This window comes from Ruditapes philippinarum, unplaced genomic scaffold (assembly GCF_026571515.1).
Source record: "Ruditapes philippinarum isolate M1 unplaced genomic scaffold, ASM2657151v2 ctg1666_1_1_1_1, whole genome shotgun sequence".
NCBI classification, from domain to species: Eukaryota; Metazoa; Mollusca; class Bivalvia; order Venerida; family Veneridae; genus Ruditapes; species Ruditapes philippinarum.
In genome coordinates, this window is record NW_026852677.1 from 164,669 (window position 1) to 192,488 (window position 27,820).

The window sequence follows — 27,820 nt, forward strand, 5'->3', positions numbered from 1 at the left end:
CTAGAACGGTCTCATAAAATATCGCGTCAAGTAAAAGCAATTTTCAGCGAGACTTTTCAAAATAGACATTTCTGGCATAAAAACCGAATTTTTATGCTCAAATTCGACGTTTTACAAATAATGCATCAAAACAAATATCGCAGATTATAAAGACCGCAATGAAAAGTATGAAATTAATTCATTTACCTGACAGGGTCATGATAAGCACAAAATAAGATTTTCATAAGAACTGTATATAATTTTTGTCTTGTGCACATCAATTTGTTATGTATGCAACATATTACATGTATTTAATTTATATCTGACCAGTTGGTATTTCCAATATTATCATTGTTCTATTTTTAGAACATAAACTACATGTATGTACTAGAACTTTCTTAACTGTAGTAGAAAACTCATGCATTATATTTAGATAGAAATTTCCGGAATGATCTTTATTGTTGAAGTTGATAGATTATGATTACTGTAGAAAAATGGAAGACTATTCTAGAAACTTCTTAGCTTAATATATATTGGAGACATTTTTCTTTCGTATTATCTTTTAAGTCATCAGTTACCTTTTAAGTCATTAATATATTTGGAGTATTTTTCAACTTGGATATTAAGTGATTTATTGGAGCTTGGATTATTTCAAAATAGATAAAATTATTCTTGTGGATGTTATTGTGGGAATTTATTCTAAAGTGTTCTTGGATTTTACTTGGATTTAAGTGTGCTATTCAAAAAAGGATCATTCCAGGATCAGACTAGACATTTGAATTTTACATTTTTATTTGGACTTCAGGTATTTGTGCACATAATTTGTTATTTTGATTTTTCTTTAATAATTTTTTTTTGTAATAAATTTGTTATTGTTACAAGTTTGTTGCTGGCTTTTCTTTATCGTTACGCCTGGCTCGTAACAAAGTCCCTTTAGGTCTCTCAGTTGATTTGTATACAAAATTTATTGTTTAAGGCTCTTGAACTTCAGTGAGAAATGTAAACATTGTGAAACAAAGTAAATTGAGCGTCCTGATCTTTTAATCCTGTTCGTGATCTTTTTTCGTAATTTTGGTTTATTTGAGGAAAATTTTATTTACTTCCGTAATCATTTCTCATTGTGTATATTAATGTTACCTTTATTAGATTGAAAAATACGGGGATAAAGGTATTTCGACGCATAATTTTTCATACCTATTCTCATGTAAAAAGGAACCAGAGACGCTTTTATTTAAATATATTGTATAGACTATAAAACCTAGTTCACACATACCTTATCTAACACTTAACTGATCTTCTTATTTTAGAAATAAAAGAATTCAAGTGTTTTAAACGGGTCGAAACAAAAAAAGAAGGAAATAAGAGAGAATGGAGTTTTTGTTTCGAATTAACTTGGTTTACATAATCCTTCGTGGAATAAATGCAATAGGTAAGAAAGATATTTATTTTTTTAATATTTCACATTCATAAATGTTTACATATAAAATATTTATAAAATATTTTTGATGAGAAGAACAGCTTTTCATGTGCATTAATTGGCAATTTTTACTGTTTTAATAAAATTTATTGTATTGTTTTTGCTTTTACAATATTTAGGATTTTTGTTCGTGTTAATATATTTTAGAGTTCTTCATTCTGTTGCTTAGTAAACTCTAGCTATCAATGAAGAAATACTAGAGTATAACTGTTTTCAAAACAAAAAATAAGAAAACATACTCGTACGCCTCATGAGTTGTTGGTGTTAGTCAGAGCTGCATTACTGGTACTTGTACTGCAGTACGTACTGCAGCGATTTTGCAAGTACTGGTACTGATTTACTCTTACAAAAGTTTGCTACTACTGGTACTGCATTACTGTCTTAAAAAGTGGTACTGCTACTGCATTACCCAGTACTTTTGGTTTTGATAAAAATTAAAAATAGCATCATTTTTTCACATAAAATAAAGCTGTAAATTACATTAACTATATTTTATTTTTATGAAAAAGTAAGTTATCAAATCTAAAGATAATTTGCTGCAATATTCCTTCAAATGTTAACAAAGTATTCATCATAAAAAGCACCAAAGACTTTAAGTAAAAATTAAATTAAGATAAACAGACTCAATAACTCTTAACCCTAAAATATCCTTATCAAATTCTTTTATTACTTTGTATTTACTAGTAAAAGAGCAAAATAAACACTTATTAATTTCTTCTATTCTAAATAATCCCATTTCAGTGAAAAAAGTGATATTGTTAGCACCATAAAAAGTTGTTATTTACTTTGGTATAAATTGAACAGAGGTGTGAAGGTGTGAAAGGCAACAAAAGACTAGTGTGTTTTAATTGTATTTATACAGCTGACTGGTTACTAAACAATTAGATATGACATGAATATATGTTGAAAATATTTGTTTGTAAAAAGTATGTTAAAACTATAAAGTTGTAAATATGTTATGTTAACTTTAAAGTAAATTAAGATTTTATTTCTTTGCTGAATAATATTTGCAATTATTTGTTTGACACTGTATTTATTCAAACTTTGATGAATATATAAAAGTAATGGTACTGGTACTTAATTACTTCACCAAAAAAAGTACTGGTACTGCAGTACCGAGCTAAAATCTAGTACTGGTACTGGTACTGCATAATTTGCCAAGTACTGGTACTGGTACTTAAGTACTACACCCTTAGTACTGATGCAGCTCTGGTGTTGGTGCTGTTTTGGCATATCAAAACTTCACTCGAATATATCTAAAGAAAATTGTGATTTCAAACGTAAAAAGATAAAAGAGGGGCATTTTCATATTAGTGTCAATGGCAGTTCGCTATTTTAATAAGTCTTACCTGTGAAAAATGATAAGAAAGTCCATCAAAAGATTCAACATGGCCCTATACACACTTTGTCAGCCTCAGAACTTATTCCGAATTCAGTTTTGAACTTTTTAGGTACACTGTTAAACACACGTAGAGAGTGCTTCCGACATCACAGCGGGTTTCGAACCGTTGACAGCGAAGGCAAATTGTGATGTATGGATGTATAGTCACGGGATATATGTCAAAACTATAAGCGGGATATAGCAAATACTTAAATTATCTGCTCCTCTGAATAAGCTTCAGCCAAGGCTTACCGATGCGCAGTGATTACCTTAAGCAGTGAAATCATGGTTACGGTAAAATATTCCAGTAACACTACCCCTGTCAGGCACAGCTACACGGGTCTCTACTCCATCACTAGGATCTAAAAGGCGCACACTTTTCTTAGCTTTAACTTTTCTTTCAAGAAAACATATAATACACTAAGGTCCTGTATGTCACATATCTCCTCCATCTTCATCAGCTATGTCTTTGACAGTGCTGATGTCTTTTTCAGAAGTATTGAAACTGGGCCGCCAAGGGCGTGGATCATCCTTAACAATAGTTCTACCCTCTTAAACATTGACATTCACCTGGCAATTGAACAATTATGGAAGGCCATTTTCTCCATAAACTAAATCAAGATCAGTTATTATTTCCGGCGCGCATATATCCAATAGCCAATGAATTTTGCCCTCTCTCAAATCACAATGCAACTCAGCCATTTTTACCACAATTACAAAACAATATGCAATAAAATGACCTGCATATATAATATTGCTCCTGCTTAAATAAAACTGTTGGATAGAAAAATCAATAATCTTAATAGATGTACTCTCACGTGCAAGTCATGGTTAAATTAAGTTGTTGTCACTTATTTAAATATTACCCCTCTTACATACCTGCTTCTTTGTTAAAAGCGGTCTAGTAAATATCACTTACCGACCGCTTTACAGGTCTGCAAATATATACCGACCTCTTTTTGTTCTATTGTTCTCTATACAATAGAAAATGATAATGCAAAGTCAATATTTACTGTAAACGTATATCCCATAACTCAGAAAATTTAAAAAAATAACGCTGAATTGCGAAAATTTATAGGGGGGGGGGGCGATAATGACCACTTCGAATAGGAAAAAGGGTCGATATATATTTTAAAGTACATTTCATCAAATTAAAGGAAATAAATTAGCGCATACGGCTGTAACGACCCTCATAACATATATTCCAGATTATTTGAAGGAAAAACGAACTGGCTACTGTTCTGGCGTTGCAATTAGTGTTTTGCCGATACCAATGATGACAATAACGCACATTTAGCCTTTCTTTATGGTTTTCCTTTCGATGTACCTAAAAAATTTGCCGAACTATATAGCTTCATTAGAAAATAGTTTTCAGCATTATTTCCACAACCATGTTATATTTTGCACAATGTTGCATTATTTTAACAATTCTGAATTATGGGATATATACGACAATTATATTATTTGTGCATAAAGGATTAAAGTCAACTTCTGCATCTTTCATTCAAAAAAATATTACTTTCAGTGAGAGTATAGTTCATCTTAAGTATAAGACTTTTTTTTTCATTTTCCCCTCATTTTTTACATTACAATTTGGATTTTGTATACCAGTACTCGCCTGTTCTTCGCAAGAATACGACTTGCGCTTCCGTGCTAGACCGCGTGCTAACATGCGATCTTATCAAACATATGAATAAGGGATATGCTAATTAAGTATACACCGAAAGAAAATTCTTCCAAACATGAATGAAATTCTAAGAATATATAAAATTGCCTTCATAAAGAAAACAACAACAACCTAAAAAAACAACTTTCTTGACGGTATAACTACATATATTACTAATATTTATTCAAAGAACCCTGTCTTTTACTTTACTTTGAAATATTCGTATGTTTTAATTTATATCAGAAATAGCCTGATCATCTATTTATAATGACATTTGTTATATATAAAGAAAAAGTGTTCCGTTTTCATGATTAGAAAACTTTTTAATCTTCCTCAATATTTGTATAAATTATTAATATGTTATGTATTCATATATCAAAATAATGATCTTCCCTTGCTTACTTGAAACAGAATCTGGACTAGTTATGTTTTCATTTTCTGTGACTCAACAGAACAAGTACAATTACCTGACCTTATTACATAATGAAACCCCACAAAATACACGAGAATATTCAAATAACACCTGATTTGTGAACGAATGAATTACAAGAGCGTAGCGGTTGGTATCTATAAATGGCTTTGGAATGCTTTCTTAAACATGATAAAGTACTTAAATAATATGTTTCTTGTGAGTAACATTAATTAATGTCTTTAAAAAAACCTCGATCGCTACGCTCTTACAGTCTTCAAATCGCCACCAGGGTCAGTAAATACTATGCAGACCTATTTCTTACACGGTACATATTTCGTTTATTTAATGAAAAAAGTTCATTGTAATTTTAAAAAGAATTGCTCCGTTGTGTAAGGTCTGTAAAACAACAGATGATTACTTTGATAGTATTCAGTATAAGATATGTCAACAAACCTATGGATGATGTTGGCAAATGTGAAATACATGTTCGATTACACATATTTTTACAGCATATAATAAAATGTTTCAAATCAAAATATTATTATTCATCACAAGAATGTTCAAACGTTACTATGTAGAACTTGATCAATGGTTTTTTGCCACAAAAAAATTGCATATAAACAACAAGGTGAATCATTTCTATTGTTTGTAACATTATTTGAAATAGTTATGGAAAATGTGATCATTGTAGACCTATCCACTTCATGTTTTTTTAGGTATCGCATTAAACATTAAAAAGTTTATCAGCAAATTTCAGAAGTAAAATAAATATTAAAACAAATTATACAACGTGACATCATTATCAGGGTTATAGTATCGACCCTATATATCGACAGTTTTAAGGTCTGAAATTGTTTAATCGCTATATACATGTACGTTTACCTTCAAAATAATTACAGAATTGTTAAATTTAATTTTCATAGTTTAGTTATTGAACATGGTGTGTAATATTGTTACGATCTTAATAAAAACTCTTTTGTAAAAATTGACGCCTTCGTTAACCTATTTATGAAATGCTGCGACATATGATCGTGATATGAACCTGACCTTTGTACTGATAAGTGTACCCGTCCGGATGTAAAATTCTGGAAAGCATTAATCACAACAAAATAACATAAGAATTGCAGACTCGGTTTGATTGAGTCTGTACATGAGGGATAATGAATAAGTGCAACATCCCTCACGCCCCCTAGCACCGGCTAGAGCGGTACTCAATTCTCAACACTTTATAGTGTTGTCATCAATGATCCCGAAGGACCAGAAAATATAAAAACACTGAAGTGAAGTACGGGGCAACTTTTTACGGCTGCCACACGGCACTAGACACCTGCTGTTGTGAAGTACAAAATTCTGGAAACAAAGTAATCCCTCGGAAGCATTAATCACAACAAAATAACATAAGAATTGCAGACTGGGTTTGATTGAGTCTGTACATGAGGGATAATGAATAAGTGCAACATCCCTCACGCCCTCTAGCACCGGCTTGAGCGGTACTCAATTCTCAACACTTTATAGTGCTGGCATCAATGATCCCGAAGGACCAGAAAATACAACAACACTGAAGTGAGGTACGGGGTAACTTTTTACGGCTGCCACACGGCACTAGACACCTGCTGTTGTGAAGTACAAAATTCTGGAAACAAAGTGATCCCTCGGAAGCATTAATCACAACAAAATAACATAAGAATTGCAGACTCTGTTTGACTGAGTCTGTACATGAGGGAAAATGAATAAGTGCAACATCCCTCACGCCCCCTAGCACCGGCTTGAGCAGTACTCAATTCTCAACACTTTATAGTGTTGTCATCAATGATCCCGAAGGACCAGAAAATATAACAAGACTGAAGTGAAGTACGGGGCAACCTTGTACGGCTGCCACACGGCACTAGACACCTGCTGTTGTGAAGTGCAAAATTCTGGAAACAAAATGATCCCTCGGAAGCATTAATCACAACAAAATAACATAAGACTCGGTTTGATTGAGTCTGTACATGAGGGATAATGAATAAGTGCAACATCCCTCACGCCCCTCTAGCACCGGCTTGAGCGGTACTCAATTCTCAACACTTTATAGTGCTGGAAAGCAGAAAATTAATTTAAATGATGTTACTAGAAATTGAAAATTTTCAAATATTGCAAAGAACCTTAAGCGAGTGTAAAATAAAAAAAAAATTACATTTTTAAGTAAATTATATCCCATTTTTTAATAAAAAGGAACATATTCTTAACAACAACAACATATATATTTCAATCAATTGACGAAAGGTTTAACTTGTTGTCTTCATCTTACTATGGAAAGGGTTAAAAAAAACCTAAAGATTTGGAGAATTGCGAAGTTCAAAAATGAAAAACAAAGTTTGCTAATTTAAGGGTTTGAACCGACTTAACTCACTAAAATGAAGTGATTTAGAAAGGATGTTGGCAAGTAAAACCTGCCTAAATTGGCACAAAACGAATTTTTCTTACATGTGTCATAAAATGCTAAAATGGGGTTTCTTGATCAAATATTTAATATTCACTTTTTGAAATGTTATGAACCTATGAAATATCAGAAGTAATTCCTGAATAGTTTATGGCCGTATCTTTCTTGTCTTCAAAAATAAAAAAAATAAAAAAAATTGACGTTAAAACGTGCATGTGGAAAACAACTAATAAAGCTTAAATTAATTTTGTGAAGAAGTCTGTTTGTGTTATTAAAATCATTAAATGTTGTAGAATATTTTTGGAATACAGCGACCATAATTCAAGCATCATTTCCATTCTTTTGCCTAAGAAAACGAGTTAAGTCCATAGTTCTTCGCGGCCCTTTTCATGTAAAAAGTCATGTCCTAGGTTTATTTCATAACACTTGTAACTATCAGTACCAAATAAATACTACTTATATTTACGAATGGTTCTATTGCATTTCTACAGAGTTAACAGAATATAATACTGCCGAAAGATATCATAATGTAACTTCAAAAGAACAAAACACAGGGTCCATTTATCATTCATTGTCAACCTTATTCAACTATTCATTGTGACAGTAAATTGCAGATGACTCAAGTGTGAAATATCATCAGACGTAGTTGCACAACACAAAAAAGGACATCAAAACACAAATACAAATAAAAAAGCTATATAATGTTACATTGCAAACATTGAAAATTCTAATTTTTTGCAATTTATTTTGTAAGTTTACAATTTTCTTGGTAAAATACAGCTAAAACAGCAGCAGAAATAAATAAATTTACTAGAAAGTAACAAACAATTTCTATTTTTATTTTTCAATAATTTTCCATTCAAGATATTACATACATTCCTTTTTTGTGCACTTTACTTGTGATAGTAAACCATGTAAATTGTAGCAGGAACTATATATACAACTCAACATTTGCTAAGGATCGCCTTTTTGACATTGCATATTTCAGTCCTATTATCATCATATTAAAATCATATTTCCGCTAACGATACACATGTACGGGGACCTCATAATCGTGTACTTAAGTTATCAATTTATTACGTACACCTTGCACAATAAGCTCGTGAAAAAGCATACCCATGGAAATTTTGTGTTTTATGGCCATGTGCTTTCACTTAAACGTGTACAAGCAGCAAGACTTCTTTCGTTCATTGTAAAATTGTGTTCGAAATTAACAAACTATGGCAAATCTTCAGGTTAGACGTCGTCTTAGTGAAGATGAGATGAACAAAGGTATTCGAATGTTGGAGGCTGGCCGAACATAAAGGCACGTTGCCCATGTCCTTGGGATAACATTTAACATAATATCATAAACATTTTGAAAACATGATTAAAATTTGTAACTAGTTTGCTTATATCCAAATATAATATAGGCAACCATTAATATATATCTATACATACATGATCAACACATCTGTTACTATTGCATATGTCCTTAGAGAAGCAGTTATGGAACAAAACATTTGCAGACTTATTTTATTAAGCATGAAGACAATCAACCTCCCTTCTACTTGTATCATAAGCTATATTTGAAATGCAAAAGATAAGGACAGTCCATACATGACCACTATGTTATAGAAACTCGATTTATATTAAGGGTATTGGACTGCTCTTTCTCTTTCCACTTTTTAGCTCACCTGTCACAAAGTGACAGGGTGTGCTTTTGTAATCGCTTTTCGTCCGGCGTCCGTCCGGCGACCGTCCGTCCGGCGTCCGTCCGTCCGTAAACTTTTACTTTAAATGACATCTTCTCATAAACCACTAAGCCAATTTCATCTAAACTTCACAGGAATGTTCCTTTGGTGGTCACCTTTAAAAATTGTTCAAAGAATTTAATTCCATGCAGAACTCTGGTTGCCATGGCAACCGATAGAAAAAACTTTAAATATCTTCTTTTAAAAAACCCTAAGAGCTAGAGCTTAGATATTTGGCATGAAACATCTTCAAATGAGTGTCTACCGAGTTTGTTCAAGTAAAAGCCCTGGGGTCAAAATTGTCCCCGCCCCAGGGGGCCATTGATTTTCCCTATATGCATATAGTAAAAACTTAAAAAATCTTCTTTTAAAGAACTCAAAGAGCTTGAGCTAAGATCTTTAGCATGAAACATGTTCTAAGGGGTGTCTACCAAGCTTGTGTAAATAAAAGCCCTGGGGTCAAAATTGGCCCCGCCCCGGGGGTCATTGATTTTCCTAATATGTGTATAGCAAAAACTTAAAAATCTTCTTTGAAAACACCCAAATAGCTAGAGTTTAGATATTAAGCATGAAACATCTTCTAGTGAGTATCTACCAAGTTTGTTCAAATAAAAGCCCTTGGGTCAAAATTGTCCCGCCCCAGGGGGTCTTTGATTTTCCCTATATTCATATAGTCAAAACTTTAAAAGTCTTCTTTTTAAGAACTCAAAGAGCTAGAGCTAAGATATTTAGCATGAAACATCTTCTAATGTGTGTCTACCAAGTTTGTTCAAATAAAAGCCCTTGGGTCAAAATTGGCCCCGCCCCGGGGGTCATTGGTTTTCCTTATATGTTTATAGCAAAAACTTTAAAAATCTTCTTTGAAAACACCAACATAGCTAGAGTGTAGATATTAAGCATGAAACATCTTCTAGTAATTGTCTGCACAGTTTGTTCAAATAAAAGCCCTAGAGTCAAAATTGGCCCCGCACCGGGTGTTATTGATTTTCCTTATATTTGTATAGCAAAAACTTAAAAATCTTCTTTGAAAAAAACCCCAAATAGTTAGAGTTTAGATATTAAGCATGAAACATCTTCTAGTACTTGTCTACAAAGTTTGATCAAATAAAAGCCCTGGGGTTAAAATTGGCCCCGCCCCAGGGGTGTCACTGGTTGAAACTATATGTGTATAGTAAAAACTTAAAAAAGCTTCTTTTTAAAAAAACCCAATGAGCTAGAACTTAGATGTTTAGCATGAGACATCTTCTTATGGGTGTCTACCAAGTTTGTTCAAATAAAAGCGGTAGATCGTTGTTTTTCATTATATGTGTGTAGTAAAACTTAACATCGTGAAACATCTTCTAATGGTTGTCTTCCAAGTTTGTTCAAATAAAAAACCTGGGGTTAAACTGGTCCCGCTCCGGGTGCCTTTATACAGGTGAGCGACCTCAGGGCCATCATGGCCTTCTTGTTTAACAATATCGAACTTTATTTCCCTTTTCGGGACAACTGGTTTAGACACACTATTTAAGCTATATCAAATTTGAAGAACTGCTTCAATAAATACTATTGTCTTGCTGCATCAAGCCCTTGACATTTCTTTACTTCATGTATAAACATAGTGTAAATACGCGTTACATTATAGACGTGTCAATGAAAATTATTATTTTGCGCTTAAAATAATCTAAAGTTGTGTATTTGATAAATATATAGTTGACATTTAAGTTTTTAGCTCACCTGGGCTAGCTGCAGGGTGAGCTTTAAGGATCGTTGAATGTCCATCGTCCGTTCACATTTGTTCGTTAACACTCTAGTGGTCACATTTTTGCCTCAATCATCATCAAACTTTGTCAGGATGCTTGACTAGGTAGTTGCTCGGATGATTTCGAAAGTAGGTTATCTCGGATGAAAAATTAAGTGACAGGAGCTAAAGATTGAAAATCTTGTTAACACTCTTGAGGATACTCTTTTGATCCAATATCCTGGAAATTGGTCTGAAAGGATGATTTGCTGTTTCTAGGTCTAGTTAGAATATGGGTCATCTGGGTTCAAAAACTGGGTCACACGCCAAACTATGGAAGAACCTTGTTAACACTCTAAATGTGACATTTTTGACTCAATTGTCATCAAACTTGGTCAGGATGCTTGTTAAGGTATTTGCTCGGATGAGATTTCGGACTAAAAACAAGGTCACAGGAACTTAAAATAGAAAAATCTTGTTATAACTATAGTAGCTTCTGTTTTGCTTCAAATATACTCTTTGTTTTAATGATTTCTAGGTCAATTTCGAATAAGGGTTAACCTTGGGTTATAAACTAGGTCACATCGCCCAAATATGGCAAAAACATTGTTAACACTCTAGTGGTTATAGTTTTGACTCAATTGTCATCAAACTTGGTCAGGATGTATGTCCAAGTAATTGCTTAGATGACTTCGAACATGGGTCAAATCAAATAAAAACTAGGTCACAGGAGCTTTAAATAGAAAAATCTTGTTTACACTCTAGTGGCTATTATTTTTATCCAAATGTTCTGAAAATTAGTCTGACAGTTTGTTTTGATGATTTCTAGGTCACATACGAATATCGGTTACCTGGAGTAAAGAAAAAAGGTCACACCGTTCAAATAAGTAAACACCTTGGTAACACTCTGATGGTCACATTTTTGACTCAGTTGTTATCAGACTTGGTCAGAATGATTGTCCAAGTAATTGCATAGATGACTTCAAACATGGGTCAACTCAAATAAAAAACTAAGTCACAGGAGCTTAAAATAGAAATATCTTGTTTACACTCTAGTGGCTATTATTTTTATCCAAATGTTCTGAAAATTAATCTGAAAGTTTGTTTTGATGATTTCTAGGTCACATAAGAATATCGATTATCTGGAGTCAAAAAAAGGTCACACCTTTTAAATAAGTAAACACCTTGTTAACACTCTGGTGGTCACATTTTTGACTCAATAGTAATCAGACTTGGTCAGAATGCTTGTCCAGATAATTGCTTGGATGAGTTTGAACATGGATAATCTCGGATGAAAATCTAGGTCAGAGGAGTTAAACAATGTAAAATATTGTTAACACTCTAGTGGCTACTGTTTTGATTCAAATGTCCTGAAAATGGGTCTGAAACTTTGTTACAATGATTTCTAGGTCAAGTTTGAATATGGATTACCTGAGGTCAAACACCAGGTCAGACCGCCAAAATATGGAAATACCTTGTTAACAATGTAGTGGTCACATTTTTTACTCAATTGCCATCAACGTGATTAGAATGATTGTCTATGTAATTGCTTAGAAGAGTTCGAACATTTGTCATGTCGAATGAAGAACTAGGTCACTGGAGTTTAAAAATAGACAAATCTTGTTTACACTCTTATGGCTACCGTTTTGATCCAACTATCCTGGGAATTGTTCTGAATAATGTGTTATGATGAATTAAGGTCACGTAAGAATATGGGTCAACTGAAGTAGAAAACTAGGTCTTACTGCTAAAATATGGAGAATCCTTGTTTTTTCTCTAATGGTCACATGTTTGACTCACCTGTCATCAATGACCATCTTGGCCCTCTGGTTTCTATAACTACAGGATTTTGTTTTCATCGAGTCATATGAAAATAAGCAACGAGTGGCCACGAGTGAAATATTATAATTTCCAAACCACAAGATGAAAATAAATTCTGTATAAATGGAAAAAACTTTTTTAATTACATACATTTTTGTATTTTTCACATTTCAATTTGAAAGATTTTCACTTAAATTTTGTATATTGTCTGAATTCAGAAGATAGTAGTACAGAAAGATATCAGTGAAAATTCGGAAAATATGTTTCACTGCAGTGAAAAATAAAAAAAATACAATGAAGATACCTTAAATGAAAATATGCATTTTATTCCATCAATATTTTCTCAATATTTCATTTATAAGTATATGATAAAATATTAATTTTGTGTAGGTCCATTACTTAATTGTAAATATATAGAACTCGTTGAATAAAATAATTCCTGAGATAGTTAATTTTTTATTCTTTTTTTTAAATGATATACACAAATATATATATACTTGTGTATAAATGCATTAAATACCGGCATGTATGGATATATGTATATGTGTATATGTATGTATATAGATATATATAAATAATTTATTACTCAGATATGAATAATATGCATATCATTGTATCACATGACTTTTACATTATTTTCATAATGAAAAAGATATTTGTATGTGAACATCATGCTAATAAATTATATTATGCCTTCTTGATGATATATAAATTTCAATTTTGAATGCAATAAATCATCTGTTTGAAATATACATGTTATTGAAAACATTGTTAGTGTATCAATTTGTTATAAGTTTCATGAGTAATTATTACAATTTCAATCACAAAGAGTAATACTTGTTTTGTATTTTCTCTTCTTTTAATATATATGTTTAAAATATTCAAGCATAAATTGTAAGAGAAACAGCAAAGCTAAACATTTAGATATAAACAATTAAATGTGTCAATTGATAAACTAAATATCATTATGATGAAGTTTTTTGTTGTTGTTTTTTTTGTTTGTTTTTTTCAACTGCATACATGTATTTCATAAAGATAAAAATAGATACATAATAAACAGAATTGAATACATGTACAATTAATTTATATAAGTTCTAAGTGATTTGTTTCTTTGTTGTTGTTTTTTTTGTTGATATTTAATGAAAATTCAATAACTTAAAATTTTCATTGTCAGATGTTTAATTGAGTATTTGTATGTTATATTTTATGTAATATCTTCTTATCTTCTATATAAAATATGTTTGTACATTATATTTGCTAGGAGTTATATCAAGAATCCTTTGTGTAATTTCTCTTCCTAATGACATATAATGAAAAAAATTGAATCAAAATTTTCAGATGATATGCTTAATTGATATACACATGTATGTTTTTTTCCTCTTTTCATTTGACATGTAAAGTAACATGATATTGACTACATGATTAACTACATGAGTGCTTAAAGATTGTCTGCACATTCTAGAGTAAAATTCCCATGTATCACAAAATATTTCATGTAGTGTTATAGATTCTTTATAAAATCAATTATTATCATTATTATTATTAATAAAATTATTATCTTAATAACCTAGTCACATCACAAGCCAATAATTCTTAAATAAAAATGACTTTTTGTATATTCATATTTTCAAATTTATTGTTAATTGAACATAGAGTATGCTGGGACTGAATATGTGTATTGTATATATATATATATATAAAAGTGCAAAACTTTTACCAGTTTAATTGACTAACTATTTGTTGCTATATTAGTAATGTACTTTTACAATGTTTTCTGTTTATACATTCATGAACACTTAGACTTGCATTCCTTACATACTGACATTTTAATTGTAAACCTTAGCTGCAATTCCTAATATACAGAATCCTTTTTATTTATTTATCTGTAGTAGCAAACATTATTCACAAATGGTAAAAATTCCTACCTATCAGCCTGGTCCAAAAGACAACGTCAGCGTCTATGTAACATGATGGTATTCCATTCGAATTAGTGTCAGTGTAGATTCCTTTCAGTATATTTTTACGTCCTATCCAGAATGCTTTACAACATTTCTCTATCTGTTTTTACTAAAACATGTTAAAACCCTGCATTTCACTCGGTCAAAATCTTTTACCTGAATCATATTAATGTATATTTAAGTTCTGATTCACCTTTCTAAACTGTATTATCTCTTTTTTTTCTTCTTTATTTCGAAGCACACGTGTAAACAAAGTTGTAATCGAGTACACAAATTTCATTCATAGCGTGTGATAGCGTAGTAAAAGCCATGTAACTCCATTCATAACGCATGTGTTTATTTGAAATTTCACAGGTGACTAATCTTCGGCCAAAACAATGTATATATAGACTGTGCATCCATAACTGTCATAATAGTAAATTCCAATTATATAGCCTGCGTGTCCTCAAGTGTCACAAATTGGTAAATACAAATTTAAAATATCATATCAAAATTAATTATAATTTATGTACCAATATAGTTATAATAATTTTTGATCCATATAAAATTAATATTGTCGTGAACATCTTGTATAATAGGACAATGTGTTTATGTTTTCCTATTATTGGTATTGTATATATATTACTTTCATTATTCTATGTCCCTTATCCTCTTTCCTTTCTCTATCTTTGTCACTTTTATCTACGGAGTACCTCACCCTACAAAATCTATAGTCCTGGAGTGACATAATTATCATTGATAGTCAAATAACACACAGGGTGAGGATAGGATCTTTCTGGTTCCATAATATTTCTTTTGGTGTTATTGTATTCCTGTCTTTTAAACTTTGGGCATATATTCTTCTGCAAAGATCAGGTGATATCCATACAAATCCCGGACCCGACTCAAATAGCTCTGAGTTTTCTTATTCTTCATCTTCTACATCAAGTGTAAATGATATCTTAGATAGCTTCAAAATTCATTATCTTTGGTTCATTATAACGTACAGAGTTTTTTCCACAAAAGAGACATTTTACAAGGGGAACTACAGCACTTCGACGTCATCTCCTTTACAGAAACGTGGCTTAGCAACAATATAGAATCTGATTCGATCTCTTTTGAAAATTTTTCCTCACCTTTCAGAAAAGACAGGATTGTTGATAATCACGGTGGAATTCTGGTGTATGTCAAAAGTAATATTCCAGCCATAAGAAGGCAAGACCTTGAGATAAGTGGTGTTGAATGTGTTTGGGTAGAACTAAGAATTCATCATACAAAATTCCTCATTGGTACTTTTTATCGACCTCCAAATTCACCTTCACACGTGTTATCAAATATTGAACGTTCAATTGACCTTGCCTTTGATACTGACATTAAAAACATAGTTGTTACAGGAGATCTTAATCTAGATTTATTAAAACCAGCAACATCTAAAAAATTGTTAGATATAGCCACTCAGTACAATATGTCACAAATTATAAACGAACCAACACATTTTACCGAATCATCCTCTTCTCTTATCGACGTTTACCTTGTTTCTTCTGAGTGTAGTGTCAATACATCAGGTGTTGGTGACCCTTTTCTTGATCAACAACAAAGATATCACTGTCCAGTTTATTGCTTACTTCACTGCAACAAACCACATGCTAAATCATTTAAACGTCTTGTCTGGAAATATGACCAATGTAATTTTGACAATATGAGGCGTGATGCAGCTGCATATAACTGGGATTCTCTAGAAAATAATGATATTGATACCTATGCAAACAATATAACACAGACAATTATATCATTATCAAAGAAACACATCCCAAACAAAACAGTAACAATTAGACAATCAGATCCTCCATGGATGCATAACGAAATAAGAAAATGTATAAGAAAAAGGAAAAGAGCGTATGATAAAGCTAAAAAATCAAATAATGAAGAACACTGGAATAAATATAAAACATTAAGAAACAAAACAACTCACTTACTTAGAAATGCTAAATCTGAACATATCAAAAAACTGTCGGAAAAATTAAGAAATCAAAATCTAAACACATCAGATTACTGGAAAATCCTCAAACAATTTATTAGGCCAGCAGTAAATAGTAATGTTAAAATATTAAATGACAATGGCAACTTGTTGACATCTGACACTGAAAAGGCAAACTTACTAAATAATTTTTTCCAATTGCAATCCTCACTTGATGATAAGAATAAACCTGTCCCTAACTCTGATATTAATCATAATAATAATAACAATAATTATCTTGATATAATACATATTACATATGAAGAGGTTCAGGACACTCTAAAAACTCTAAGTGTAGGCAAAGCATCAGGGCCTGATAATATTAATAACAGAATTCTCAAGGAACTGTCAGGAGAACTTGCTGTACCTCTATGTCGTCTATTTAATAAATCAATTAGAACTTCAAAAGTCCCGTCACAATGGAAGCTTGCCAATGTCTGTGCAGTATATAAGAAAGGAGACCCAACAATTGTTTCTAACTATAGACCAATATCACTCCTCAGCACAGTTAGTAAAACTTTAGAAAAAATTATACACAAACACATTTTCAACTTCTTTGTCTCAAATAACAAAATAACTGCATTGCAATCTGGTTTTGTTCCAAACGACTCTACGACTAATCAACTTGTCTCTATATATAACACATTTTGTAAAGCCCTTGATGATGGCAAAGTAGTAAGAGCTGTTTTCTGTGATATATCCAAAGCTTTTGATCGTGTTTGGCACAAAGGTCTCATTTCTAAGCTTGAGTCTACTGGAATAAATGGTGTGTTATTAAATTGGTTTCGCGATTATCTTTCTGAAAGAAAACAAAAAGTAGTTCTTCCTGGCGGCTCATCACAAATGGCTTCTATCACAGCTGGAGTACCACAAGGGTCTATATTAGGTCCGCTTCTTTTCCTCATATATATCAACGATATTGTCCTTGACATAAATTCATATATCAGACTCTTTGCAGATGATACAAGTTTGTATATTATCGTTGACAATCCTGCTACCGCTGCTGCAACACTAAACTTAGATCTCGAGAAAATTACTGTATGGGCAAACAGATGGCTTGTCACTTTCAATCCAAATAAAACTGAATCTGTCATTTTTTCCCGTAAGGTCAATAAACCTGTTCATCCTCCCCTTAGTATGAACGGAATACAAATAAATGAGGTGACCACTCACAAACATCTTGGAGTAACTTTTTCATCTGAAGGAACTTGGCATACCCATATAATGAACATATCACAAAAGGCATGGCAACGACTTAATATTATGAGGTCTTTAAAATTTATCACTGATCGTAGATCACTCGAAACTATATATCTTTCTTTCATCCGGCCTCTTCTTGAATACTCAGATGTAGTCTGGGATAATATTACTCAACAAGATGAATTCGAGTTAGAAAAAATCCAACTTGAAGCTTGCAGAATTATAACTGGTACAACGAAACTTGTTTCTTTCTCAAATCTGTATGAAGACACATGTTTTCAACCCCTAAAAGTAAGACGCTATAAACACAAACTAATTCTGCTATATAAAATGTTTAATCACCTATCTCCACAATATCTATCTTCCATAGTTCCAAACACAGTAGGACAAACTTCAGTATACAACTTACGAAATGCAAGTAACACTAGAAATATTTTCTGTCAAACTCAACTTTATTCAAATTCATTCTTACCATCTTCGATTAAAGACTGGAATGATCTCCCTGTCGAACTAAGAAATGCACCATCGCTTGCAATTTTCAAAAAAAGACTAAATGAAGATGTCCAAAAAGTTCCAGCTCACTATTATATAGGTGAAAGAAGATATCAAATAATACATACACGATTAAGAACACATTGCAGCTCTCTGAAAGAACATCTGTTTTCTAAAAACATAATAGACAGCCCTTTTTGTATATGTGGTGAAATAGAAAATACAGAACACTATTTCCTCCGCTGCCCCATGTATCAAGATGACCGCACTGTCCTTATAAACAATTTAAGTCAAATCACAACTGTAACATTGAATAATTTACTATACGGTGATAATTCACTTACCGGTGCTCAAAACGAAACAATTATATCACATATACATAAATACATACAAAAAACAAAAAGATTTGATACATAATAATATTCGTTTGAAAAGAAAAAGGTCCTCCAACTCCATAGTAGTAAAGTGACTTTCTTTCTTTCTCTTGTTCCTTATCTATTTTTCTCTTCTATTATTACTTCTCCTCCAATGTACATGTTTTAATAATTAAATTTCTCAACATATTAGTTTAATTAACCAATCACTAAACTAAATAATATATCCCTTTAAAAATGAATTCATACTCGTGCTTATACCTCTAATCTAACAGCAATGTATCTTAAATTTAGTTCATGAATACTTGACATAAACATAGTATGTATAGTAAGAAATCAAGAACAAGTCGATATGATATGTATAGTTTAGTTTAGATATTTATATTTTGTTACCATTTATTTGAAATTTGTTAAATACTGATTACGGAGAGAGTTTTCAAAAAAGCTTTACAAGCTTCCTACTCAATCCGTAAATTTTATTTTATGTAATTTATTATGTAAATGTGTGGATTATTAATAAAATATTGTTTAAACTAAAATAATTCCTTGCTCGCAATATAAAACATGTACATAGTGTACAATCATTCAATATCCTCCGTTTATACAACAGGGTTATGAGACATTATGGAAACTGGAACATCTTTTTATTTTTAATTTTAAGATCTGAAAAATTTAAACAGCTCAATCAGTGGAGCTAGAAATATATTTTCACTTACTTTAGGATACAATTTAAAATGCATAAATCCGTAGTATTCAACAAGGGGAACGGCACATACTTGGATGTATTTGTTTTATTATGTCAATTTATTTTTTTCTTGAAGTCTTTTCTAAATATGGATATATGTATGGAAAAAAATCAACTCTTAAAAATATATAGTGTAGATAAGGGGAAGAACTCGACATAATGATAATTTTCACAAGCGCGTGTTACTGTGGAGCCGTTTTTTAATATTAATTTCTTGCTTCTGTTGCAAAATATGGGAAAAGGCATGTACAAACAAAAATATATACTTTAATCGTATCTAAATCTATGGAAATTTTTATTTACGCAGAAGTGTCCGAACTCGAACGCTAATTCGTAAATCATAAACATGCATAACTCAAAGACTAAAACTGTAAAGTCATCGAGGAATCATTACCAAACAGGACTATATATTCAAACAAATATTATTTTATACGGCGAATACAAACACTGTCAAACTGAGAACAGCTATAATCGAATAACATTCGCGTAAGTTTCTACAAATTCACATTTGTCTATCGATTTTTACTCCATGACAGCTGAAAAATGAAACCTTGCTTCTGAATAGACGATGAATAAATGACGACACAGAAATCAACATGGCTTAATGGTCACAAATAGCTCTAAGTTTGTAGATAATATCGCGAATTTAACTCGTTTGTTATACGGGGACCAAATGTACGTAACTAATAGTACGGGAACCAAGTATACGGACACCATGATTTTACTCATTTTTAAACAGTATGACATAACTTGCACCGCACTGATATATAAGAGTCGGGTTTGACATAAAATACTTCTAGTGTTGCATTTCGTAAGTTGTGTACTGAAGTTTGTCCTACAGTGTTGGGAACCATGGATGAAATACTAGAGGTGATTGAACATTTTATATAGCAAAATTTGTTTGTGCTTGAAGCGTCTTACTTTAAGAAAATGATTTGTAAAATACCAACAAACTTGTCACATTTGTAAATCATTTTCAGATTGTGGAGAATTAGGTTCCCTTGGCAATGGTGAGATTGACAACTCTGCTGGCACTAAGTACAAAGCAACGGCAAATTTCAGATGTAATGCTGGATATGATATTTATGGTGCTAATACAAGCACATGTTTATATAATGGCTCTTGGAGCGCGCCAGTTCCATCTTGCTCTATAAAAGGTAATATTATTTACTATTTGGATATTATTGAACATTCATACTTTTGTAAAATTGTCATTTTGTTGGAAACTTTTAAAATTGTTATCAGATACTATTTGGTAAAAGAAGTATTATTTTGATGTAATTTTCTTTTAAAGATTGTGGTATTCTCAGTAATCCATCAAACGGTAATGTATCAACACCTGAAGGAACGACATTTGAAAACGAAGCAGTTTACAGTTGTGACGAGGGATATATTTTAAATGGCATACAAATCCGGTCTTTGTTTATCAACTGGATCATGGTCCTCCACTTCCCCGACATGCGTGAAAGGTATTTTTATTTATTGCATTTATTTATAATTAATTTTCACGGCAGTATAAATTGTTTCAAAGTTTATATTTGAATGTTCCATGTGTGGGTATATTTTTAAAAGAGGAGCAAAATGAATAGACATTTTCATCATCATATACTGTTATAATGATAATATGTTGAAAATGATCATACAAATTTCTGAATATATTAAGTAAAGAACTTTTATTGAAACATTTTATAAATACTTGTGCAACCAAACTTTCATAAGGCTAGTCTGGTGTTATTAGCATTTGATAGTAAGCTAATCCAGTTTATCAGGCTCCCGTAAACGATTTCTCATATATACCATCAATATTATCAAAAATATGCTTGCATGTTCAATATGGCGCAACAGATCACGTGCTAGGACTTTGATCGTAATAAATTTGATAGAAATGGTTTCAAAAACGAATTAAACTGTAAAGATTGAAAAACGTAACGAATTACCAAAAAAAGATTCCTCTTGGAAGTAACGTTTATATAGTAAATATAAAATCAATTCTGCGACCATCATTTGCAAAATATCATATTTGACTACAAAAAAACATGCAAAAAAATCACTGGATAAATTACAGTCTGTGATTGCTAATACTCTAGAGCGTTAATCACCTGCTTTCGTTATTCTCAGATATATCTTGTTACTAGTATAGCTCTTACACGAATTTAAATATGATTATCTCTCCATTATCCTGTAGAAGTGCAAACACCTAAAACTTGTAAGGAGAATGTAGACAGTAGAGGACTAACTTGGTCAGAAACAATATCTGGAAATACTAAGGATAAACGTTGCCCAAGCGGATTTACAGGTATCAGTAATACGTGTTAGAATTCATTGTAAATTCTTATTGATATTATTGAATTATTTTGAAAATAATTCAACCATTGTAAGTAAAGTCATTGTAAGTAAGGCATTTTAAAATTTGTGTTTATTTTACAGTGTCTTCTTTTTACTGACACACGTTGTATTATGTCATTAAAAACTATCCAAATTCACTGTAACAAAAAAGTTTATGACTTTGTTTATTCTTACTTCAATTGTTGTTCGGATATTTTCGTTATTTTTTAAAGATTGAGAGCAATCCATATTAATTCTGTCATAATAGAAATATAAGCTGATTTAGAACATCTTGTTAACGTTATTTATACATTTGCTTTAAAATCAAAAGTATTGTAGCTTTATTAATATTATATATATATTATTACAACACAATTTTAGGTTCAATATCTAGGACATGTTGTGCTGGCGGAGAGTGGAACTTGCCACAATATAATTGTGTTCGTGAATCGATAGTAAAAGTTAATGAAACGGTTAGTGTGTCAATACTGTTTTATTCTTGTTATAGTTAAGTGACATAAACGTATATAATTTGTGTGTTTATTGTTTCTTTCATTGTTATTTTGATGACATTATTTTTAAAGATTGAAGACTATCCACATTTATTATGTCACTAAAATAATGTGTTTTATTTATTGAAGTAAGCCCTTGTACAAACCGTTCATATAAATAAATTTGAAGCATTTTTTCACCACTACTTGTTTGCTATCTAGTAAGCTTATTGAATGTTGGAGGGTCTACCCAGCCGCCAAATATTGTCTTTAATCAGAATAAAGTGGTACCTTATGTTTTAGATCATTAGAAAAGAAGGAGTTTACCAAATGACTAAAAGCCATACAAAATAAATAAGTGCTATTTGACTATTTGTGTACGCTTAGGTATCAACGCTGAGTAACATTGCAACCGGAGATGAGGTTCATACTGTTTTGCAGGGAATTTTAAAAGTAACAATCGTAAATGAAACAACTGATAACAACAGTACTTTAACTGATGGCGAATTAAGTGTTCTATCTTTATCGCTTGAGACAGTAGCGGGTGTGTTGACAACATCTTCTGGAATCATAAACAAAAACATTACTGATGTATGATATGAATACAATCCTAGTAAAAATTATTATGAGTAGCATACAAGATCTCATTATTAGACATTCAAGACATTTAAATCAGATTAGTATGACTATTGTTATTTAATGAAGCAATTATAATAATATTAAACAGTAAAGTAAGATTGGTTTAGCTCTATTTCAACTTACTTAAACATTATTGTTTCATAGAGTGTAACTGGATAATTATCCTTGCGATGTTGAATTCAGTTTTGTTTTTCTACGATAGGCTTTCCTAGAAATTGCGAGTAATCTTGTCGATGAGTCCAATCAGGAGAGTTGGAAGTCTCTTTCTCAGTCGGTATGTATTTGGCGAGTCTACGTCCTTTGTATATAATATTGAAGTATCCAGTTTAAATAAGTGACTATATAACATTAATTTCATTGCTACAAAAAAGAAAAAAAAATGTAAATAAAAGATCAAACAATCAAACAAAACTATTATTTTTATTTTCTGTTTTTAAAAGAAAACATTTACATTTAACATAGAAGACTGAATGCTGATCAAACAAAAAGGTATTGCACTTTCATTTTATTTCTCATAACCTCTGGCAGTCAATTAGCCCGTCTGTAATTTCATAATGTTTGTTATTTCCTCTGAGAATTGTCTCGTACATTGATTTCCCTTTTAAATTTGAGTCAAGTTTGGCTTTTTCAAATATGTAAACATACGTGATGAAACAGCAAAATATTTCAATTTTCTAGGAGAACAAAGATGAGTTAGCAAGGGTGCTAAAGGCAGTTGATTCCTTGGCTGAGATCCTGAGTAATTCAATTGAGGTTGGTCCCGAAAATAATGGCACCCTAATCGTAAAGAAAAATATTGGTATGTTTTAAATATGAGATCAAATTTAGTAGAGCTAGATATTTTTGAAAATAAACAAATGTTCATAGAATAAAAAAAAGGATGTTTGAATATAAATTCATTAAGAACATTATGTTGATTAACATCAAAAAGATAACAACAAAAATCAAAAACACACGCGTGCACACACACACACAAACATACACACACACAAGCACGCACACACACACACACACACGCACACACGTACACACACACACGCGCATGCACACACACACACACACACACACACACACACACACACACACACACACACACACACACACACACACGAGGAAATGAAGATTATCGGGTAGTTATACATGTTAGCTTTACATTGATACCGCATCCATCAAAATCTGTTCACTTTATCTGCGTTTATAGTTCACATAACAAACTCAACTCGTATACAGTAATAATAGAAATGATTTGTATATCCGAGTATGCCATTGGAATACTGGCCTATATGAAGAATCGTAGTTTCCTTGGCATAGGGTTAAAAAGCATTTCTGTTGCTGGATTGTTGTTTAAACAATAACCAAATTACAATGCACAGTATTTTGTATATGTCGTCCATGTTGAGGAACATTGGTTCATTTTTATAAGCCAATACGAAAGCGCCAAAAACATGATCTGGGGCCCCAAAATCTGGGGAAAAAAACCCATGCATTTTCATAAAAGTTAAAGAAGAAGTGTATGCCCTTTTTTGTTGCAACTCAACCCCCCCCCCCTTTAGGTTGCTGTTTTTTGTTCAAGGGGGAAATCGTTATGAAAAATTTTTCTGAAAACCTTTTTTAAAAAAATTTAAAAAAATACTTCAAAAACGGGAAAACTTTAAAACAGGTTTTTTCCCAAAGTCAAAATTTCTTTCATGAGGGCGCTCCTCGGGACAAAGGTTTATAGTGCAAAAATTCCCGAAACAGAAAAAAATCGTTTTTGGGGTTTCCATCCCTTTGTATTTCCCACCTTTCCCCCTTTTGATTTCTAAATAATTTTTTCAGGCCCAAAATTTGTTCAGCCCCAAAACCCGGGTTTTTCAATATAAGGTCTTCAAAGATACCTAAAAAGAAAATGAATATGTCTTCAAAGTGATTAGCCTGTCCGTGCTCTGCCTTGTGCCCTGTCCTGTTTTTGTTTGGGGTCCACCTAGGCTCCTCGCCACTGTTTCTTTTGCGTGGTTGTGTTGAGTTGCGTTCATTGAACACCGCCTTCCCTTTTTGATCTTCTTTATCATATTTCAAACTTTGGACCCGGACACTAAATTATTGAATACATTGTATCGGTTTGAGGTAAATAGTTTGAGGGAACAAAATGAAAATAAAATCAGTGAGGCCTATAGATAATCATATTTTAAGTGCTGAGGTGCGTTCATATTTGAACACTCCCCGAAAGTGTAAAAATTATCAAAAAGAATACGCGAAGTTAGCCAGTCTTGTAATTGTCTATCTCGAGTATCTTAGTATATCTTATAAAAGGCACAGAGACTCGTTTTTCTATTTTCAAAACACTCTTAGATTACATGCAAAATATAAAGCCAGCTGATTTATTAATATATTTTACTTATCAAATCTGATAAAATTATGTTGTTAATCGACCTTCACTTTTTATATATACCACGGATTTTTTGCTTTTGGATGCATTTAAAATTCTCTTATTTTACTCAAGACATTTTTCCGGTTATCATCGAAACCGTGAATTAAAACAGTTCTATATGTGGCCACAAACCGCCAGGCACAATATCGTACTTACCATTTTGTGTTAATTGAAAATCATTTTCAAAAGTATGTATATAACATACTTTTTGTACATTTACAGCGATTGATGTGAAAAAGTTTTCGAACAAAGATGTTTTATTTCCGGATCCAGAAAAAACAGTGTCAGACAAAGATGATGCCAACGCCGACTGGTTTAAGCAGGCCAGGAGCAGTTTACGCCTAGAAGCAGCCGCTTTGAAAAGTATTATCTCAGGCTACTTATAAACTGCATACATTAATAAGTTAACTATTTGTTTCGTCACATAATTTAATGATTGAATAGTGTTTGATTGACGTTCTTTTAATAAGATTTTCCTTTTCAAAATAACGATAGACCGCTTCTGTAGACATTGACAGTGCATTCTTTTAAATATTTTTATTTCGTTTTAAAAATTTAGTATTATAAACCTTAAAAATATTTAACAGCACATTCTACTCTATTTCAGATAAATCAGTACAATACGCTACAGCAGCCGTCATGTATAGAGATTTGTCGAAAATATTGCCAAACAAACGGAACAATACAAATAACAAGTAAAGGCTTCCTTTTTTCACATACTTCATTGTATAATATCGGAACATTTAGAAAGATTTATTTACATAATTCGGAATGACCATGAGTTGATTATACCCGTTTTCGAATAACTTATGGTAAAATGACTCTTGCGTTTTGTTTGTTTTAAAAATAAGATTTCAATTTCATATCGTATTGTAATCTTAAATTTTTCTGTTTCCAGTACCATTTTCTATCAGTATATATTTAACATGAATACATGTTTTAATATATATGTTGTATGTTCGAAATTAATTTATGAATCCAATATTTGTTTTGTTTCAGTGAGGAGGATACTGATGATGTTATAAATGCACCCATTCTTTCGTTGACAATTTCACCACCACTGTCGGATAAATTGAACCCACCACTCCAATTAAATTTTACTCATGACATGGTAAGAACGTTAAAGTCTATGAAATTAGAAAAACTGTAAATCACTAGATTATAAACAATATTTCTTGCTGTAAAGAATTCTATCGACACGGATAATGGTTATATACAAGGCGCATCTAAAAGCAGTACTGTATAAAATTAGGATCTTACACAGGCTTCCGAAATATCTGTCATATTTCAGAAAGAAATTATTTAAGAAAACTCACATTAATTTCTCACTTTTTCTTATTATAACATATAGATTTACAACTTCATTCATAACGGCAAATTAACGTCATCCTAAGAACGTTATTCATTTAAAAATGGTACGTGGGAATGACGTCATTTTAAGCACGCGACTTGTCTTACATGAGAGGTGTTAAAGAGGTCATACTTGCAACGGCAATGTTTTTGAGTTATACTTTAAGTTGATGTAATTTGCTTGATAATTAATTCTCATCAATTGAAAAACGAAACACATTATTACAATAACAGTTTAAGTCAATGTAAATGTTGTATTCTTCTTTCATTCAAAAACAATATGCTTTATGTGTTAACTCTTTTCTGTATCTTTAATATACATAATTTACAAGTAATTTATACTGAAATATTTTCTGGATATCAAATTGGGTCATTTTTGTCAATTCAATACTTAAGCATTTATATAATTAGTGTTTATTAAGACTTTGGCTATTATTAAACATCTAGTAACATTCAACATGTATGACACGTTAAGTCTTTTCAATGCTATGCATTTATTAATAGACTCAATTCATGGTTAATATTCTAGCCATTGTTCATTTGTTATCATCCTGCAAAATGCTGTTAACCTTTACTTCTAGGCTGTCAAAACTGATGTTAATTCTGTCTTTGACCATTCAATTATATATATGTATATCAAACGCTTGTTCAATTCAAATTTTAAAACAGATCGTCCTGTCTTATATTACAGACTAATTTCTCCAATCCATTGTGTTCGTATTGGGCATTTCCAAAGTAAGTAAGCTTTGATATGAATGTATACAATATATCACATGAATTGTTTAACAAATTAAATTTAGTTTTATGATTGACTTTTGTGTCGATATTATTAAATGTTTTGGAGATAACCAATTTATTTACTTCAAGCAGGTGCTAGGGCGGTAAGAAATCGTTAGCATTTGGAATTCAAAATTCAAGGTACAAACTTGTCAAATGTTTTATGTTTTTCTGTTATGATTGAAATTTGCTGAAGTTTTCTTTTTTTATATCATAATGTTAATATGTTTTAAAGTGGTAACATTGGACAGGGCCTTTGGTCTTCAGAGGGCTGTATTGTAAAAACTACAAATACTAACTACACAATCTGTCTGTGTGATCATCTGACGAACTTTGCTGTTTTGATGAGCCCTTCTTTGAAGATATGTTTGTGTGTATTTAAATTTTTCAACTTGTTTTATCCACTTATGTTCATGACATATAATTTTGTTGCCTGATATCATGCAAATGGT

The 27,820-nt window shown here is 31.6% G+C and overlaps 1 protein-coding gene across 3 annotated transcripts; it reads left to right on the plus strand.

Annotated features, from left to right (window-relative positions):
* Positions 1 to 1,122: 1,122 nt before the first annotated feature.
* On the plus strand, positions 1,123 to 27,820 carry LOC132720988 (adhesion G protein-coupled receptor B3-like). Of its 3 annotated transcripts, none has more exons than XM_060705238.1 (13): positions 1,123 to 1,408; positions 20,357 to 20,533; positions 20,671 to 20,845; positions 21,562 to 21,672; positions 22,083 to 22,174; positions 22,580 to 22,783; positions 23,034 to 23,105; positions 23,510 to 23,630; positions 25,464 to 25,604; positions 25,849 to 25,936; positions 26,241 to 26,352; positions 27,283 to 27,326; positions 27,604 to 27,820. In XM_060705238.1, exons 3-13 carry the CDS (start codon positions 20,776 to 20,778, stop codon positions 27,803 to 27,805), a joined length of 1,257 nt encoding a protein of 418 aa, XP_060561221.1. In that variant the 5' UTR covers positions 1,123 to 1,408; positions 20,357 to 20,533; positions 20,671 to 20,775; the 3' UTR covers positions 27,806 to 27,820. The 3 variants fall into 3 exon arrangements, with proteins under 3 accessions (XP_060561221.1, XP_060561236.1, XP_060561227.1); XM_060705253.1 differs by having other exon boundaries at positions 22,727 to 22,783; XM_060705244.1 differs by lacking the exon at positions 20,357 to 20,533.